Raw genomic sequence first — 16,172 nt, 5'->3', positions numbered from 1 at the left:
TGAGCACACACACGAGCATGCCAGTGCCACACTGTGGATGGAGAAGATATCCTTAACCAAAGTGTTCATAATCCTCATCGAGTCACTGCCATATGTCACAACCATGTACTAGTGTTTACTGTTAAGCTCCTAGCAGTAGCAATATCAGTACAGCTATACTTGTGGCAGTTGTCCTTCATTGGACCAAAACATTCCCAACTTGTTTTGATTGCCTATGCCCTCCGCCGCGTCATCACTGCTAACGCAACCATTACCACAGTAGACTGATACAGAGCGTAACAAGCATAAGAGCATATTAAAACTACAGAGGCCTCTCCCACTGCAGGAATTCGTGACCAAAATGTTGTACATCACATATGAAAGATACAGGAGCTTGCCATGTAGTCTGCTATGACATTTGGCGTCAACGTTTCGTGCTGTAGTGTCATACGTATCTACAACTTGTAAGGCTTTGCCATTCTGAAACTCGCCAGAAACATAACGACATGCTTCTGTGACAAGTGGTCACAGTGCAATGCTCGTGCTTACTACAAAAACATAGTACTTTGTTCATGAAAGGGAAATATTGTCATCCAACTATTCGCAGCCGGACTATGAAGGAGATTCATATGGATTTCTCACAAAGGTTTCCTAGCTCATGAAAATTTCATTTTAGTCCAGTACTGGGAATCTTTCTTTCTGAAAAATCCATATGGATTTTTCCTTGCTGTTTCCAGCTATGAACAGGTGGGTGACCGTCTATGAATCTTCCCTTACCTTGCAGGCCTCCACAGAACCGATTTGACATGTTCACAGTAGACTTTCTTATGCCATAAGCACAAAGGTGTAAAAATAATAAGCGACACGATGGAACTTCCTGTCGACAAGTTGTATTTGTAATAGTATATTAACTAGTTATTCCAAACAAACCACCCTAAATTAAAAAAAAAAGCGAGGCGTAGCTTGCACTAGTGGCACAAGAATCAAGGCACAGCAGAGCTGACTGTATGGCATGACTGAGTGTGCGCAAGCAGTGTCGCGGCGAGGGGGGCAGCCGAGCGCAGGTGCACCGTGCACATGCGCAGGAGAGCGCTGCTGGTGGCGGAGTCGCAGTGAAGCGGGCGTGAGCAGTGTATGGACGGTGAGCGAGTTTGGATGGAGCTGCTCCATGATGACGTTATGGTGCATGCACAGTAGCGCAGAGCTGGCAGCGGCCAGGTCTGCGAAACTCGCGCACCTGTGCCGGCGTCGGCAATGCCGGCACAGGTGGCGCCATGTTCGAGATCAAATGGCTGCCAGGCAACGCGAAGTGGTGCCAGTTTTTCTTGTTCGCGTTGGACAGATTTTGGCTAGCTTAAACAGATCCGCTGTTAAAACAGCCGCACAGCGCAAGTTTCAGGGCGACTGCACTACTTGCATAGCTTATGCAGTGCTATCTGACATGCATGAAATGAAAGGGCGGAGCCATCTCAGAATCGTGGCACTGGTAATAGATATACGAAGCCTAATTAATATCCTAGCATTGATTAGAACAAAAACTTCACATGAAAACATGCAGACTAACTTGATTATTTCTTGCCTTGTTGGTGCGACGTATTCATTGTTAAGCGCAGAACTTTTATGATGGGATGGGACACGTGTGTGTGTTCCTTCCTGTCCCATCCCATCATAATAATTTGAAGTATATATATATATTTTGGAAGTATATATATAATAATTTGAAGTATATGTCATATATATTTTTAGCCGGTTGCAACCTAATGATAAATATAAGCTTCGGCCACAGCTGTCGCTGACCCACCCAAGGAGAATTTGTCATTTGCTTGACACCTTTTGTGTATTTAAGGTAAGCAATTTTTTCATGTAGACACACATTAGTGTTGCTGGTATTCGGTCAAGTTTAGCACAGATTACGATATCAGTGCTAGCAAAATGAAATATTTTAAGTAGGGACGACGAACTTTTAATTGTTAATATGTGTAGTATTGGCATTAGCAGCGAAAAAGTGCTTACGGTTACAATGGAAACCACTAGCGCCACTCTCTTAGATGAATGGCAGGCACGCAGCTGCTCTGGGGGCAGAGCTTGTATTTATTTATAGGTTGTAACACTACCTCCCACCCATTTTGACCAGCAAACCACCCAAACAGGTATCTAACAGCGACCAATTTCACGCACACACGAGTGACGTGAGCACATATGTACAGACGGGTCCACTGTTAAAGGGAACACTTGCGTTTCGGGCATGTCCGGATTTCTCTCTCTTGCAAAAGCATAGTGGCTTGGATCTGCATAACACTACTGGTGGTTGACAGTTCCTAACCCCTATGATAGACCAGTAACGTGCACGAACAATCTTTGCGCATCCACTAGCCGTTAGGGGACAAACAAAATGAAAGTTGCTCATTCGAGTGTTCCCTTTAACAATAATAATAATAATAATAATAATAATAATATCTGGGGTTTAACGTCCCAAAACCACGATATGATTATGAGAGACGCCGTAGTGGAGGGCTCCGGAAATTTTGACCACCTGGGGTTCTTTAACGTGCACCTAAATCTAAGTACACGGGCCTCAAACATTTTCGCCTCCATCGAAAATGCAGCTGCCGCGGCCGGGATTCGATCCCGCGACCTTCGGGTCAGCAGTCGAGTGCCATAACCACTAGACCACCGTGGCGGGGCGAGTGTTCCCTTTAACAGTGGACTGTACTGTACACCTAATAAACATGAATAAAAATGTCGGCGGGATTTGAACTCTGGGCCTCCAGTATCAGATTCCAACGCTCTAACCATTACACCGCAAGCATATGCCTCATCGAACCATTAAGAATGTCCCACGTGCAAGCAGGCACGTTCAGACACTTGGTGCGTTTTGCACAACTCTGACAGTTTCCTCAACGTTTCTCTGCATGCGATCCAACACACAGAGATGCTTGGTGTGTTTTCACTACGGTGATGGAGCGTCATCAAGTCGCTGTTCAATGTAAGTGCAGATAAGTACCTTAAGAAACACCTCATCGATGACAGTTCTATATGCATAGACTGTGACAATCTTGTTGGACGGTTCCTGCTGTAAGTTCTTTATCACTAACGTAATGTGTCATTATCACTATTGGAAACATGTTTATCACATGTTTCCACAGGATGGGAAACATCCTGTGGCTATTCACAGCTCGAGATGCCACATTTTAGATGGAAATAAACTTCAGAAATAGTAGAACGACATAATATAGTGTTAATGAAGCAATAACAAAGTAGATATCGTGCATATTTATTGATTAAACAATAAAAATTCAATTGATCTTTCACGTGGGTTTTTGAAAAGTGTGGCTTGTATAACAAAGTTTTGTTTTCGAACCTACGTCTATTTCAAATGTTTAATGACCATATAAGTCTTGTTAGTTCAGTGCCTCTTAATGTCATGGACGCAGAAATAAGCCTCTCCTCCTTCAAGGCACTAAAGCACAAGAATTTCCTACCTGCAAGCCAGCGACATTCAGACATTTGGCGCAATTCTATTTCACCTTAAACCCATGCCTTGTCTACTTAAAACACTGCGCAATAGAAAAGTGACAAACTGCATCACAAGCTGCTGGGACCCCAAAAAGTTTCAGCATCTTGTGCTGCAGTGACTCACGTGATTCTTCACACTTCGTAGATGACAACTGCACTCGAATCTGCCAATATTTTTATCTGCAGAGCTTTGAACACTTTTATTGCTGGTGCATCAGGTTCTAAGTATGTTAATTACTGAACCAACATTCTGCCATTTTTCTTTCTTGTTGAAATGAGTGCCCAATTCCTCGAACACATGAGCTGATCATCTTTTTCTCTGTGCACTATTTCAGGGCTTACTGAGCGTCATCACGAGGCGAGATTAGTGTTTTCAATATTGTCAAAGGATAATTTGCTAATGCAAGTTAATCATTTTTCTTGCCAGTGTCCCTTCAAGTGATGCTCACACAACTGGGGAAATCCATCAGTTTGCTGCATAGTGTGCGCATCACGCTTTATGCACATTGTGCCATTTTAAGCGAGTACCTGTGCCAATGTAAGAGCCCACACTGAGGTCAGATTTTATGCTCAGCCTGTACTCTGCATCCAAGCGGGGAACGTGTCTGGGAAGCTGGATTTAGTGCCTGTTAGTCTGGACATCTGCAGTCCTCAGCAGGTTTGGGCATTGCAAACAGGCAACAATTTAAATATTTACTCGGTAGAGATAACATCTGACATCTGCACATTATAAAATCCCTGCACTGGCGCAAAAGCAGCATAAATTTTAAAACAGAAGGCCATGCTTCCTTCCTTTCACGGCAGCTGCACTTAGCAAGCCTGAAAGGTCACACGCACGTATGTCTGTGTCACAGGTGCTCATCAGAACCATCGAGTTTCCTACCATAATTACTGTGACGCTACGGTCGTTCAGCCACCATGGGAATGATAGGTAGTAGTACATGAATATGCCTAGTCTTCGTGCTTGCGGCTTCGAATGGGCTTGTGACATTGTTTATTGTTGTTTTGAATTTTGTTTCGGATAAAAGAATGGCTCGTTGTGAACCTTGTAAGCCAATTGAACTGGTGAGCCTAAAAGGGTCAAGTTGATGAAAATGGACTGCCGAAGTCTTGCTGAATTTCGTCTTGCGACAAAGCGGCTGCAGCCCACACGGAGCCAAAAGATTGAAGCTTAGGCAAAACCATGTACTACCCATCATTCCCATGCTGGCTTAAGTCCCATGTGTTGCAGCTCCCACAGACACTAGCACCAGATTTCCCTCTGGTGTACTGTTATGAAACTATGCTCAGCATGTCCAGGGCCAATCTGGAGATGTGCACGCACCTCCAGACTGTCTGGGGAGCACCATGCGACTTCAATTCTTCACCCAATGCACAATGCCCAGAAGCAAAATCAAAAGATAAATAAAAGACGTCAGGCTTGTAACAGGAACATGACAAGCTTTTTTGCTCTGGAGAGTGCAAAGAGGCTAAGCCGCTTGAGGATGTTAGCTGCAGTGTAGGCTTTGGCAGTGACGCTCACCTCCTGGAGGTATTGTAACAGGACCAGTTCAATTTCTTCTATACTCAATTACAACCTAAACAAAAAAAACGCCAGCTCCACCCACAGCCATCCACAGAGCATTTGCATAACTGCTCCATCTAATAGCGCTCACTCATCTCCCACAGAGCATTTGCATAACTGCTCCATCTAATAGCGCTCACTCATTTTTGTGATGTCAAGCACTTCTCGAGTGTTGCAGGTAGCAGACTTTCCCATACAGACGCACCTTTGTGTGACTGGTTTCAGGTCGGAAGCTTGAACGTCCCGATAAATTTTGTCAGGAACTCCGACACCATTGCTCAGCTAAGCTTGATGTTTTAGGCAGGAACGACAAACCTTTGACTCTTAATATTACATTAGCCAAGAAAAAGTACGGTTGGAGCGGAAACCAGCTAGCACAACTGTCATTCACAGTTGAAACTGAGTATGACTTGTCCATCATGAACCAATTTGAATTTCCCAGATAGCACATCGCAACTTCCAATTTCTTGCAGCAATACTTCTTTGCAGACTAGTTGGTTCATACTTGTAGTAAACTCGACTTGCTGCACAACCAGCAGGAAAGAGGAGGGAGACAGGAAAGAGCACAGACAGGAAACTGCGCTTTTTCCTGTCTCCCTCCTTCGCAACCGGCAAGTCGTGATTACACGCAACTTCCAGTGATCAGCCAAAGTTTGTGATGGGGCCTGGCAGTGAGGGGCTCTTTATTGAAAAGGGGCACTCTAGCACTTTTCAAGCCCGTTTAAAAGCTGCGTGTTGTGCAGACTGAAGGGTCGACAGATAAATACAGCAACAATGGATGCAATGCAGGTATGAAGTACAATGTTATTCAGACAAGAAAATTCAAACTAATGAAACGCCTGCCCTCACGTTGACTTTCACGGGGTCACATGTCCCCATTTCTCTCGCCCACTGACACAACGCAGCACTGCCAATGGCAAAGCTCGAAGTGCTTACGTAGCGCAAGTTTCCAGTCATTGGTTGCTTGTTCAACTCAGTGTACCGATTATGCCGTTACCATAGCAACAAAGTGGAGCCACGCTCCGAAGGAAAATGGTGACACAACGGTGCACCAAGGTAAGAAACATTGACCGCTTTAACGATGCCGACCGTACAGTATATACTAAATGAGGCTGCCAACACAGGTACACAAGTGAGAAGAGAAGCTTTCACACCATAGATCGTGTGTGCATTTCTCAATGCTCGGAAGCCACAAGCAAATGTTACGGTCCTACAATCATATCTGGCTGTGTTAATCTTACAAGGTACATGAAACGAGACTAAATCTAAACCTCAAGCAAGTGAGGTTTAGATTTAGATTTTAGACTGTGCAGCTCACGAAGCTCAAATCAGCCAACGGACGTGTCTATGTGCCTTTCGGTATGTGACGTAGTTGATTTTGGGTAAATATAGCATCATTTGTCGAGAGAAGAGCGAGAGATTTCTAGCCGACTTTGGAATTTAATTGTGAATTCCATGACACGTGCTGCGCTACAATGTTTGGCTTACATGTTCGCAGGAGCTTTGACTACCAATCAGCAGCAATTTCTGACCATGTTCCATGTTAAAAAAGTTTTGCAGGGCCCCTTCAAGCAAAAAATGTTAAATATTTTCATATCAATGTTTTTGACCTATGCAAGGCGATTTCCAACTATCAGTGTTTGTGACCCGCAAACATCATATCATATCAAATATCAGTGCTTGTGACCCGCAAAAAACAGGGTATTGGAATTTATTTGAGGGCCCTTTTAAAATGCTTTCCCAACATTGCTTAATATTGTCTACGTCTCCCCATCACATTATTCCCTTTCTTTACATCTTACCAGCACCTGTATGATGACTCGGGATAATTTTTTAGCACTAGTGGAATAACTGTCTGCAGCTATTCGGCTTGCGTGGGCGAGCCAAAAGAAATTCAGAATTAGGATACGGTCCAGTACGTACAAAATAGTAAAACTTGTGTTTATTACGGTCATGTCTGCCTTGTTCATTTTTGAAAAATTACAGAGATAAGAAAGCGCATGATTCCTTCCACGAATATAAAATATACCTTTTCCTCCAGGAATAAAAGCGAAAAAAAAGAAAGCGGTCAAGAGACTACTTATAGTACAACACTAGATATGAAGCAGATATGTCTGAAACTTGGGTACAATAAAGAAAATGAGCTATGTAAGAATGGAGTTTCTGAGAATAAATACTCCGTGATGGCAACGGACAAGTGCTATGATGCATGACACGTTCCATCTAAAATGACCACAATTTGCAAAAGATTAGAAAATGCTATATAACAAGCACGGCAAGGGTCGCCAGCACATCCTCACAACAGCGACCCGTGCATGCCAACCGAGTTCAGAACAATCATCGCGCCGCTATCACGACCACAAATGGCCACGAAGCCCTACATTCCATGGCAAAGCTCCGACACAGACGGCAAGTGTAGAAATAAAGAGTGCTGCCAGAAGTCGCACAGGCCACGAAGCCTCGTCGTGTCCAGATGCGAGATAGATGATGTGCGCCACCAATGAATCGATGGTCCGCGTTCGTTTTAGAGAAGCTTGTTGGTGAGAATTTCGTACACCATGCGCCTCCTGAAGTAGGGCATGTTCAACTGTTCGAAAGTGATCTTGGCATCCCGCGTGATGTATTCCGCGTACTTGAGCGCAAACATCCCACAGTCGCTCCCGTTCATCTGCTGCGGAATGTCCTTCACAGTCTCGTACGTCCAGTCGGATAGGTCCAGTTCCTTCTGCTTCTTGTCCCTGCTTTCTTCCTGCAGGTACTTGCGCAGCGCCTCGAGGCACTTGGGGTTTTGGCCGCCCATGGAGTCGTAATAACGAATCGTGCTGTGCCGGAAGTCGATGACCGCCAGACACCAGTGGACGCCCAGATGCACGGGAACGAGGATAAGGTCGTGTGAAAAAATATCCACTCGTCGGGTCCAGCGCTTGATGGCGGCGTAACCACTGGAGAGAAGCTTGGGGTAGAAGAAGGTGTTGAAAGCGTACACCGAAGGCAGGCCCGGTTTGGTGCGGCCGCGCTCCATGAGCATGTTCATGTAGAAGTTGATGACCTCGTCGTTCAGCCAGTTCAACCCGCCGAGCGTCTCCATGTCCTTACGCGTCACCGTCAACTTGAATCCCGTGGCGATCACCTCGTCGGGAGGAGTCGGCCTCAGGGCACGGTCAATGGCAGCCTCCATCTTGGGCGTCAGCTTGGGGAGTACTTCCTTCTTGGTCACTTCTGCCTCGACCTCTGTTATGGGAGGCTTTTCTCTCGAGGGCATTGAATAGGCTTTCTTTAACCGGCCTTCCAAACTCTTCTCCTTGGTGATTATGCTTGCCTGGGCAGCTTGGTCCATGTGCGTGAGCTTGTCTTTTAGTTCCTGAAGCCATGTTGACGAAAAGAAGTGGCTGGAAGGCAGTTCGGGAACATCTGGGGTCGCCGTGCGTACCGATGATGTAGTTGACGCCGTCGACTTTTTCGCTGTAGCGGGATCAGATGTTAATGATGATGCCAGGTGAATAGGTTTGGATGATGCTGGCGCAGTAGTCGGTGAAGGTTTCCAGGGTGCTTTGAGCTTCGGAGATGTCAAGTGCTTCGCAGACGAATACGAGTTCACGAACAAGGAGGCAGGTGCTGTCCTCTCACCTCGCGGTTTGTCGGCCTTCACCACACCTTGCGATCGGGGGGGTCCCGAAGGGGGCCACTGGGTCTTCGCGAGTCCAGCGCTGCTGTTGGCGTCACCGATGCTACTCGTGGTGGCATCCCGCAAGCGTGGTTTCAACTGGCCGTGCGGAGCGGTGCACTGCTGCCGCAGAAGCAACTGGTATTCACGCTTCTCCTGAAGTCGCATGCAACTGTACGGCGTCGAAGTGAGGTAGCGACCACCGTTGCGTATTGGAGCCGCGGAACCGGAGTTCGTTGGACTCGACGAACTGCGCATTTCGACACTCTGTGGCGGAGATCTATGCGCTGGCGCGCCGCTTGTTCTGCAGTACAGCGGTGAATTGTGGTTCCTAATGACGTGCCTACCGGGTTCCGACGTCGGCTCAGCCGCCGAAGGCAGCGATGCAGGACGAGATGTAGGTCTCTGGTGCCGTTCTGGAGACCAAATCGTCGTCTGCTGGTGGGGAGGTTGTAACCGCGGCACCATGGGGCGCCCCCGAGGAGGTTCGGGTGGACCGGTCGGACTGAGACAGCGCACCGTCTGACTGACGAAGAAGTTCTGCATCGGCTTGCGGATCGCCCAGCGTAGCCAGCTCTCGCGACGGTTCTCCGGTCTCCCCGGCCCTGCCAGGCGAGTGTCGTCGGCGCGAAAGTGCTTACGGCTGTTCCAAGCCTCGACGATGACATCGTCGTCGTCGTCGTTGTCACCGTCCATGCTTTCGTCGCGTTTACGTTTCTCTGTGGCGCGCCGGTGTTCCTCCGGCGGCGTGCCGTCGCTGTGAGATGGCAAGAAGAAACGAAGAAGTCTCGCCTTCAGCCTCGATATCATTGGTCAGTCCGTTTCGCAAGCCAGTGTGTGGCCAGCCAAAAGACAATTTTGTGAAATAAACCGGCAGACTTTCGGCGTGAGCGGTCTTCTTACGACACCATAGCGCACAGCTACAGCGTACGCACACAGCGTAAGTTGGCGCAAACAAAAAATGGCGGACGGAAACCATGACGGAAACCACGCCTCAACGTTGCCTTCATGTTTCTACGTTGTGCCTAATATCAAGCTGCTGCACTTCATGAATGGAGCGGGCTTCACTTGCTCTGTGTAAGCCTATGCTAAATAGGAGATAAGTAAGAACTTTCGATTGTGTGATTTGAATTTTGAACATTTCCGTTCGTTTCAAGCACGGAGGAGGGAAACGACGCAGATCGCGTTCCGTATGACCAAATAAAGTTGTTTTCAATTCAATTCAAGGAAAGGTTTTAATTCCTCCGTGGTTTCAAGGAACACGCGCACATATTGAACAGTAGACGACACGGAAAAAATGAACTACTCGCAGGGAATGTGACAAAGGCTTTATTTTATTTATGGATGACCAACTCGCCCGAGCAGCAACCCTTCTGAGTTCTGGGCAAGTGGGCGCAGTGGGCAAGTGGACCGCAAAGGCCAGTGGAGCCCTGGACTAAGGCGACCATGCAGTAGAGTGACGTTAGAGTGTCTAGTACACTGTTAAACTTTGTGCCACTGGTAAGATGGACATCATTTTAGCTAGAGCGAATTTCCTTTAATTACATGCATACAGATTTTCACGTCGCGTGATCTAGGTAAGGATCGATGACTTCCAAGGTCATGAAGTTGGAGAGTTGTGGGACTTTCAACTTCGAAGGCGACCATGTAGTAGTAGTAAAAAACATTTATTGCTTATATAACATTTCTGGGCAAGTGGGCGCAGTGGGCGAGTGGACCGCAAAGGCCAGTGGAGCCCTGGACTAAGGCGACCATGAAGACCACCAACTCTGTAGTCTGCTGCAGACAGATTTGTAAGCGTTTTAAAAGCTTTAGGTCCACGTTACCCTTCGTTATGCTTGACGGCAATTCAGAACAAGGCCGGTAAACGCGCCACCTTGAGGCTCAACAAATTGACGCGCTGGGGCTCTCGGAAGTGCGCAAAATTACAGTTGCTGCACGCCTTTTACAGCGTCGATCCATTGGCCCACCATGTTGCTCGCACGCATGCTCGCACGGCATAACCCACGTGGTTCGTACGCATGCGCGTTCCCTACCAGCTGGGATTTCGCAAGGCCAGGTTGGTGCTAAGCGCGATAAATTGTGCATAAAAGTTCGTGTTATGTCATCGTATGTGATTCGCACTCGCGCCTGTCCACCGTTGAGGCCTGGTAAAGTGCACATTTCGTTTCTAGCATTTTCTGCGCTGTTAGTCGCGCATTGTGCGCCTCTGTCTTTTATTGGCTCCTGCCGCGGTTCTATTTACAAGTGACATGTTGTGCCCGGAGTCTTTTTTTTTTTTTTTTCTCGCTTAGAAGAGAAGTAAATACCGCTTGAAGTCTGTTGCTCCCGTTATAAACCTTGTTTATCAATGGCTTTGCGCCAAGAAGTTTCTGATTTCGCTCGTTTTTTCTCGTAGGTGCGTGCAAAATTGTTTTTTCTTGCGGTGCGCCTTGGGAAGTAGTTTTGTATCAAGGCGCATGGAACGCCTCGTCGTAACGTCGCGCGGCTCTGAAGAAATCGCCGTTGCTTGTAAGCCTAGCCTTTTCCCAACGCGTTGTGCGATGACGCACGGGCCTTATAAGGCTGGCTCGCCAGGAGTTCCACATTTTGCGACTGGCCGATGAAAGGAAATCTAAGTAGTGCGCCGTCTTTGTTTTCCCTCCGATGCGTCAACGCTCGCGCTTCTGTCCCGAGCGGTTCGCGTGCTCACGTGCCCGTATCTGACCTTCACTCGAGCAGCGCTGGTCCCAGTTCGGCGTGCCATCCAAAGCCTGCCCAATTTTTTCGCGGCCGAAAGCGTCGCTCCACCTTGACCGTGAGTTATAGGATTCTCGGAATCGCCGCTTGTATGTCTGCGCCGTACTTTCGTTGCTGGTCCCGTAACCGAAAACAGCAGTACAGTTGTGCGTGTCTCGTTTGGGACAGCTGTGGCGTGCATTGCTGTTCGCGACGCTCGGACGCTCTAGCAATAAGATCGCAGCGGAAACCAAAGTATAGCTCGCGATATGAAACGATCCTGTCCGGAAATGCTAGTCACCAAACGCCGTAGGCGAAGTTGCTATCTCAGACCTAACCGCATCCGCGGCTAGGCGTGCACGCGGTGAGGTTTCGTGCGAAGTTGTCTGTGCACGTTTTGCGCGTTAAAACTTTACGTGGATTGATGCGGTGGAGATTCTCGTCAAGCATCAGCAGATGTGTGCTGTAACTTCAACGTGATAGCCACTGCTATCTTTTCCTTTCGGGCCACCGAGCGCCTGGATAAGTTGCGAGAACGTTACATGAAGCTGACAGTGCATGTTTAGGGTCTGCATGTCATAAATAGTATCGATGCGATGAAGTAGATTGTGCTTAGGGCAAGATTAATGTCGCGTCAGCTGCAACTAATCCGATCAACAGATTTTAATGTAGCTGCGCGACGGAGAAGCCAGTCTATGCTGTAGGTTATATTCAATTTTACTAGGAAATGTTTGGAGTTGTTTTACTTAGCCGATCATGTTTTCAATTTCTAGCCTTTCAGGAAATGTCCTTTGCGTTTTTTTTTTTTTTCTTTCAGCATTGTATGCATTCCAACTTGTTGCTTTGACGTATTGAGTTCCGTTATATTGAATTTTGCTGAAATAGAAGCTGTATGACGGGAATTGTTACGCCACTACTATAAGCCTGTTGGTGAACACACACCTTGTAGTAGTGTATCGCCTGAAAATGTGTTGCTGTGGTGCTCTGTCCGAGCCTGCTGTGACACTCTGTCGTTCAGTAATTCCCCTAGTTTTTCTCTAATTTGTATTCACCTGAATATGGTGAGCATATTTTATACATGAGCATTTCTTCAAAGATTTAATGCCCTTTAGATGATACTGATGCCTCCTTAGTGCACTTATGTTTACGAACTTGAGTAAATTTTAGTGTTTTGCCAACTAGCATGGCCACGTGCTAAATGTTGCACCATCTATGAGCATCAAAAATGACATTATAGATGCAAAAGTTTACTCAAATTATACATGTATGCAGAAGCTTCAGGCACTTGGAGAAATGCAACTGCTTGAATATTGACTTAATAAGAACTTGTTGTTGGGTGAGTTGGTGAGTACTTAACATCGTGGTTTAGCGCTAAAAAAGACAGACACATACATGTGAGAGACAGGACAGGCGCTTCCTGTCCTGTCTCTCAGATGTGTCTGTCTTTTTTAGCGCTAAACCACGATGTTGAATATTGACTATTTTCATGATGGGAAAGCCCCTCTAGTGGTGCGAGCCGAGAGCAAATATTGTGGCTCTATGGTTGACGTAACAGCATGACAGCTTGTGCGTTGTCTAGCATTGTGCCGGGCTCATAGTTGTCGGGAAGTACTCAGCAGGCCAGCGTCAACACTGCTGATCTTACTAGCCACCTGTTGACTTGTGAAGCTTTATCAACACGTTTCCTCTTGAAGATTTAAGAAAACTTTGTGACTCTGGTAGTCAGGGGTGCAATGATTTAAAGTTCACACTCTCAGTGACAGACTGCTGTTTTGTGGCGGGAAGAGCTACCAGTAGAATAGTCTATTTGGCTGGTTGGTCTAACAGTTATTTAGCGTGAAATTTACACAGGCACAACAAAAAAACACGTCCTCATCTCTTGCGTTTTGTTTTTGTGTCCAATTCTTAAACTAAATCTGATGGGAATAGCCATCAATGCTCGGTGTTCGTGAAGCCTCACTCTCAAGTATTGCACAATGATGCTTGGTTTCGACGATCGCCTGAGAGCCGGCACATTGACCATGGGCAATATAACGAAATTTTAAGATCAAGTGCCAAATGCAGAAGGATTAACTCTTTTGGGACCGCACCATTGGAGCATCGATCGTTTACGATCGATAGCTTTCTGCACGCTGCCATGTTTATAGTTTCACGCGTTTTTACATGTATTGCTATCTAGTGTGTAGTTTTATCTCTAGACTTTCAGTTTCGGCATGGTTTGCAATTTTTCTGGAAAGCGGCAACACATGAGAAAGAGATTTGTGGGCAGCAGACCATGGCGTCGGGTCTCACGTCAGACCGCGCAAAGAAACCAACGTGAATCGCATGATTCCGCTGCTTCGATGGCAGACATTTTTTGTGAGTCGAGCAGTGAGGTGTCTGAAGATGACTGAGAGCTCGGATTTTATTTTGGAGAGCAATTCGGACGAGGATCAACCTGGGACCTTAGCCAGTACTCGTAGGTGAGCGTAGTTTCACATCCGCTTGTCTCGCGAATAGCCAAAGAGGCTTTCTGTTTGTTCACATTGATTTATTTCTGTTTGCTGGAGTCTCAACAAAATTTTAAAGCGCTCATCCATCGGCTTCTCAATCTTGACGACGCCAGGCCAGCTCACGTTGCTCCACCTCCTCCACCCACATCCGCGAGTCATGCGCTCCACAAGCCAGAAAATGTAGGCAGGCGCAATAATTGCAAGCTTTGTTATAAGCAGAAGGAAACCGAGCTGAAAACAGATGTTTTTTTTTCAGTACCTGTCAAGTACATCCATCTTCAACCACTGCGCGGAGCTGCTTTGTTGAGTGGTGCAAGCCCTATTGGGCATGAGTACTGTACTGTTTGGAAGCACACCAGAAAAAGGGCTGTAGATATGTGTACCAAACTTTTCAGAGTAAGAAAAGGGGCAATGAGGCATATTTTGTATATCTTGGATTTCTTTTACTATACTATTTTTGCTGAAGTATCTATGTTTATTCCAACTTTTTTATGTTGTCCTTGCAGCAAGTGTTCCATAGGACATCTTTTATTACTACTACGTATAGTCTTTATGGGTGATATTTAAATCTGTATAAAAGACCATTTCATTAGCTTTATTTTGGATGTGTGTAACAGAAATATAGCGCCATGACTTGATTTATTTAAAAAAATACTTCTGACACCCTTCCCGATTGCCTCTTTTTTACGCGGTCCCGAAAGAGTTAAACTCGTAACCGCTGACATTTGACGGACCTCAGTGTCGCACACAGGTTATACCTTGCGATTTTTTCGCTCTGTCAAAGTGAATGACGCACCCGTGGCAGCAGTCTGTCATCTTTCTTCCAGTGTTTGTCAGAGTCTAAAACAGCCGCCTCTGAAGGAACATTACGTGACCACCGAAAGGAGAGTCGGGCATTAAATTTTCGCAAAGTATAAATTTTTCTGATGTGTGCAATTGTCCATGTCGGCTCTACATCTCGTCCTGCTGAGGACTTTTATTCTATTACCACGAAATTCAGTGAAGCCTTCCTAGAAAGCATTCATTTTCTTTCTTTCTGCCTAGTTTATTTTGATTTACACTTAATGTGCACAGTTTTTATGGTCTGTAACATGGCCTATTTGCCCCATCTGCAGAGGTGTGCGCTGTGCTGGAGTAGAGACGGCGCAGGGAGGGCCAGGGTCCTGGGTGCCCACCGGGGCGCCTGGGGGTGAGGGCTGCGAGGAGGTGCCCCTGGGAGCAGTTCACGATGGCGGAGGAGGAGTGTCCGCTGCATCCCAAGCGGAGGGAGTGGCGGTGGTCGTAGCCTCGGCCGCCACTGCATTCGCGGCCAGCAGCAGTGCTGCCAGCTGCAGTGGCGTGAATGGCATGGTTGCTGGCACCTCGTCTCAGCAGGTGGCCCTGACTGAGCTTCCGACTGTCGACCAGCTCAAGGCGATGGGCCTGTGTGACACGCTCATCATTCTGAGCGATGCCAGCCAAGGTGCACAGCCCGTCAGCCTGGTCAGTTCTCTTGAGGTGAGTGAGCCTTTGTCTTCTTCAGTCTCTGTCATTGTGGTGGTGCACATGGCATGAACAGGGACAATCATACAGTTTCTTAGTAATACAATAGAGGGAAATCTGGCGCTAGTGTCTATGCGAGCTGCAACGCATGGCGCTTCAGCCAGCATGGGAATGGTGGGTAGTACAGTAGACTCTCGGTAAATGGAAATGTCTTAAACGAAACTGCTGCTTTAATGGAACACATTTTCCTGGTTCCTGCAGGTTCCGTTTAACGAGAGTCTACTGTACATGGATTTACCCGAAGCTTCGTTCTTTAGGCTTCGCTTGGCTCCGTGTGGCCGGCTGCCACATTTTTGCAAGACGAAGTGCAGCGAATGTTCAGCAGTTCCACTTCACCACCTTGGCCCCTGGGGTTTAGGCTCGCCATTCAAATAGGCTCACAAAGTTCACAGCGATACATTCTTTTATCCTGATAAAAAAAAAGCCAAGACACAACAAAGCAACAAGTGTGTTTTAAGCAGCATGCACAATGACTAGGCACGTCCATGTTCTACCCAGCATTCCCCTTGTGATTGAGCGATTGCCGCACCAGAGTTCCCTATAGTAAATATTACAGTCGAACATGGATATATCGAACTCGAAGGGGATCGCGAATTAGTTCGATATATGAAAAATTTCGATATAAAAAATACAGGCCCCGAGACCTTACCAGTGGCGGACGGCCTCCTGCAATCGGCGCATTCAAGAATTGACAACT

At 46.8% G+C, this 16,172-nt stretch overlaps 2 protein-coding genes across 2 annotated transcripts in view; one reads left to right on the top strand and one right to left on the bottom strand.

Annotated features, from left to right (window-relative positions):
- Positions 1-6,983: 6,983 nt before the first annotated feature.
- Positions 6,984-9,684, bottom strand: LOC119390350 (sentrin-specific protease 1). The gene has a single exon (XM_037657957.2). The coding sequence runs from the start codon at positions 9,531-9,533 to the stop codon at positions 7,584-7,586; it is 1,950 nt and encodes a 649-aa protein (XP_037513885.1). The 5' UTR covers positions 9,534-9,684; the 3' UTR covers positions 6,984-7,583.
- Positions 9,685-10,665: 981 nt separating this feature from the next.
- The window catches only part of LOC119390349 (uncharacterized), a 36,173-nt gene continuing 30,666 nt past the window's right edge, over positions 10,666-16,172 (top strand). Inside the window, exons 1-2 of the mRNA XM_037657956.2 lie at positions 10,666-10,782; positions 15,049-15,430. Of these exons, the coding sequence (XP_037513884.1) occupies positions 10,745-10,782; positions 15,049-15,430 (420 nt within the window). The 5' untranslated portion in view covers positions 10,666-10,744. The remainder of the gene's footprint in view (positions 10,783-15,048; positions 15,431-16,172) is intronic.

This window comes from Rhipicephalus sanguineus, chromosome 4, assembly GCF_013339695.2.
Source record: "Rhipicephalus sanguineus isolate Rsan-2018 chromosome 4, BIME_Rsan_1.4, whole genome shotgun sequence".
Lineage (NCBI taxonomy): Eukaryota > Metazoa > Arthropoda > Arachnida > Ixodida > Ixodidae > Rhipicephalus > Rhipicephalus sanguineus.
The sequence above is the reverse complement of the archived record's forward strand: the minus strand, read 5'-3'. Positions and strand labels throughout refer to the sequence as shown.

What these genes read in the sequence shown, in the direction of transcription:
- LOC119390350 (XM_037657957.2), bottom strand. Translation starts at nt 9,533, where the DNA reads ATGATATCGAGGCTGAAGGCGAGACTTCTTCGTTTCTTCTTGCCATCT.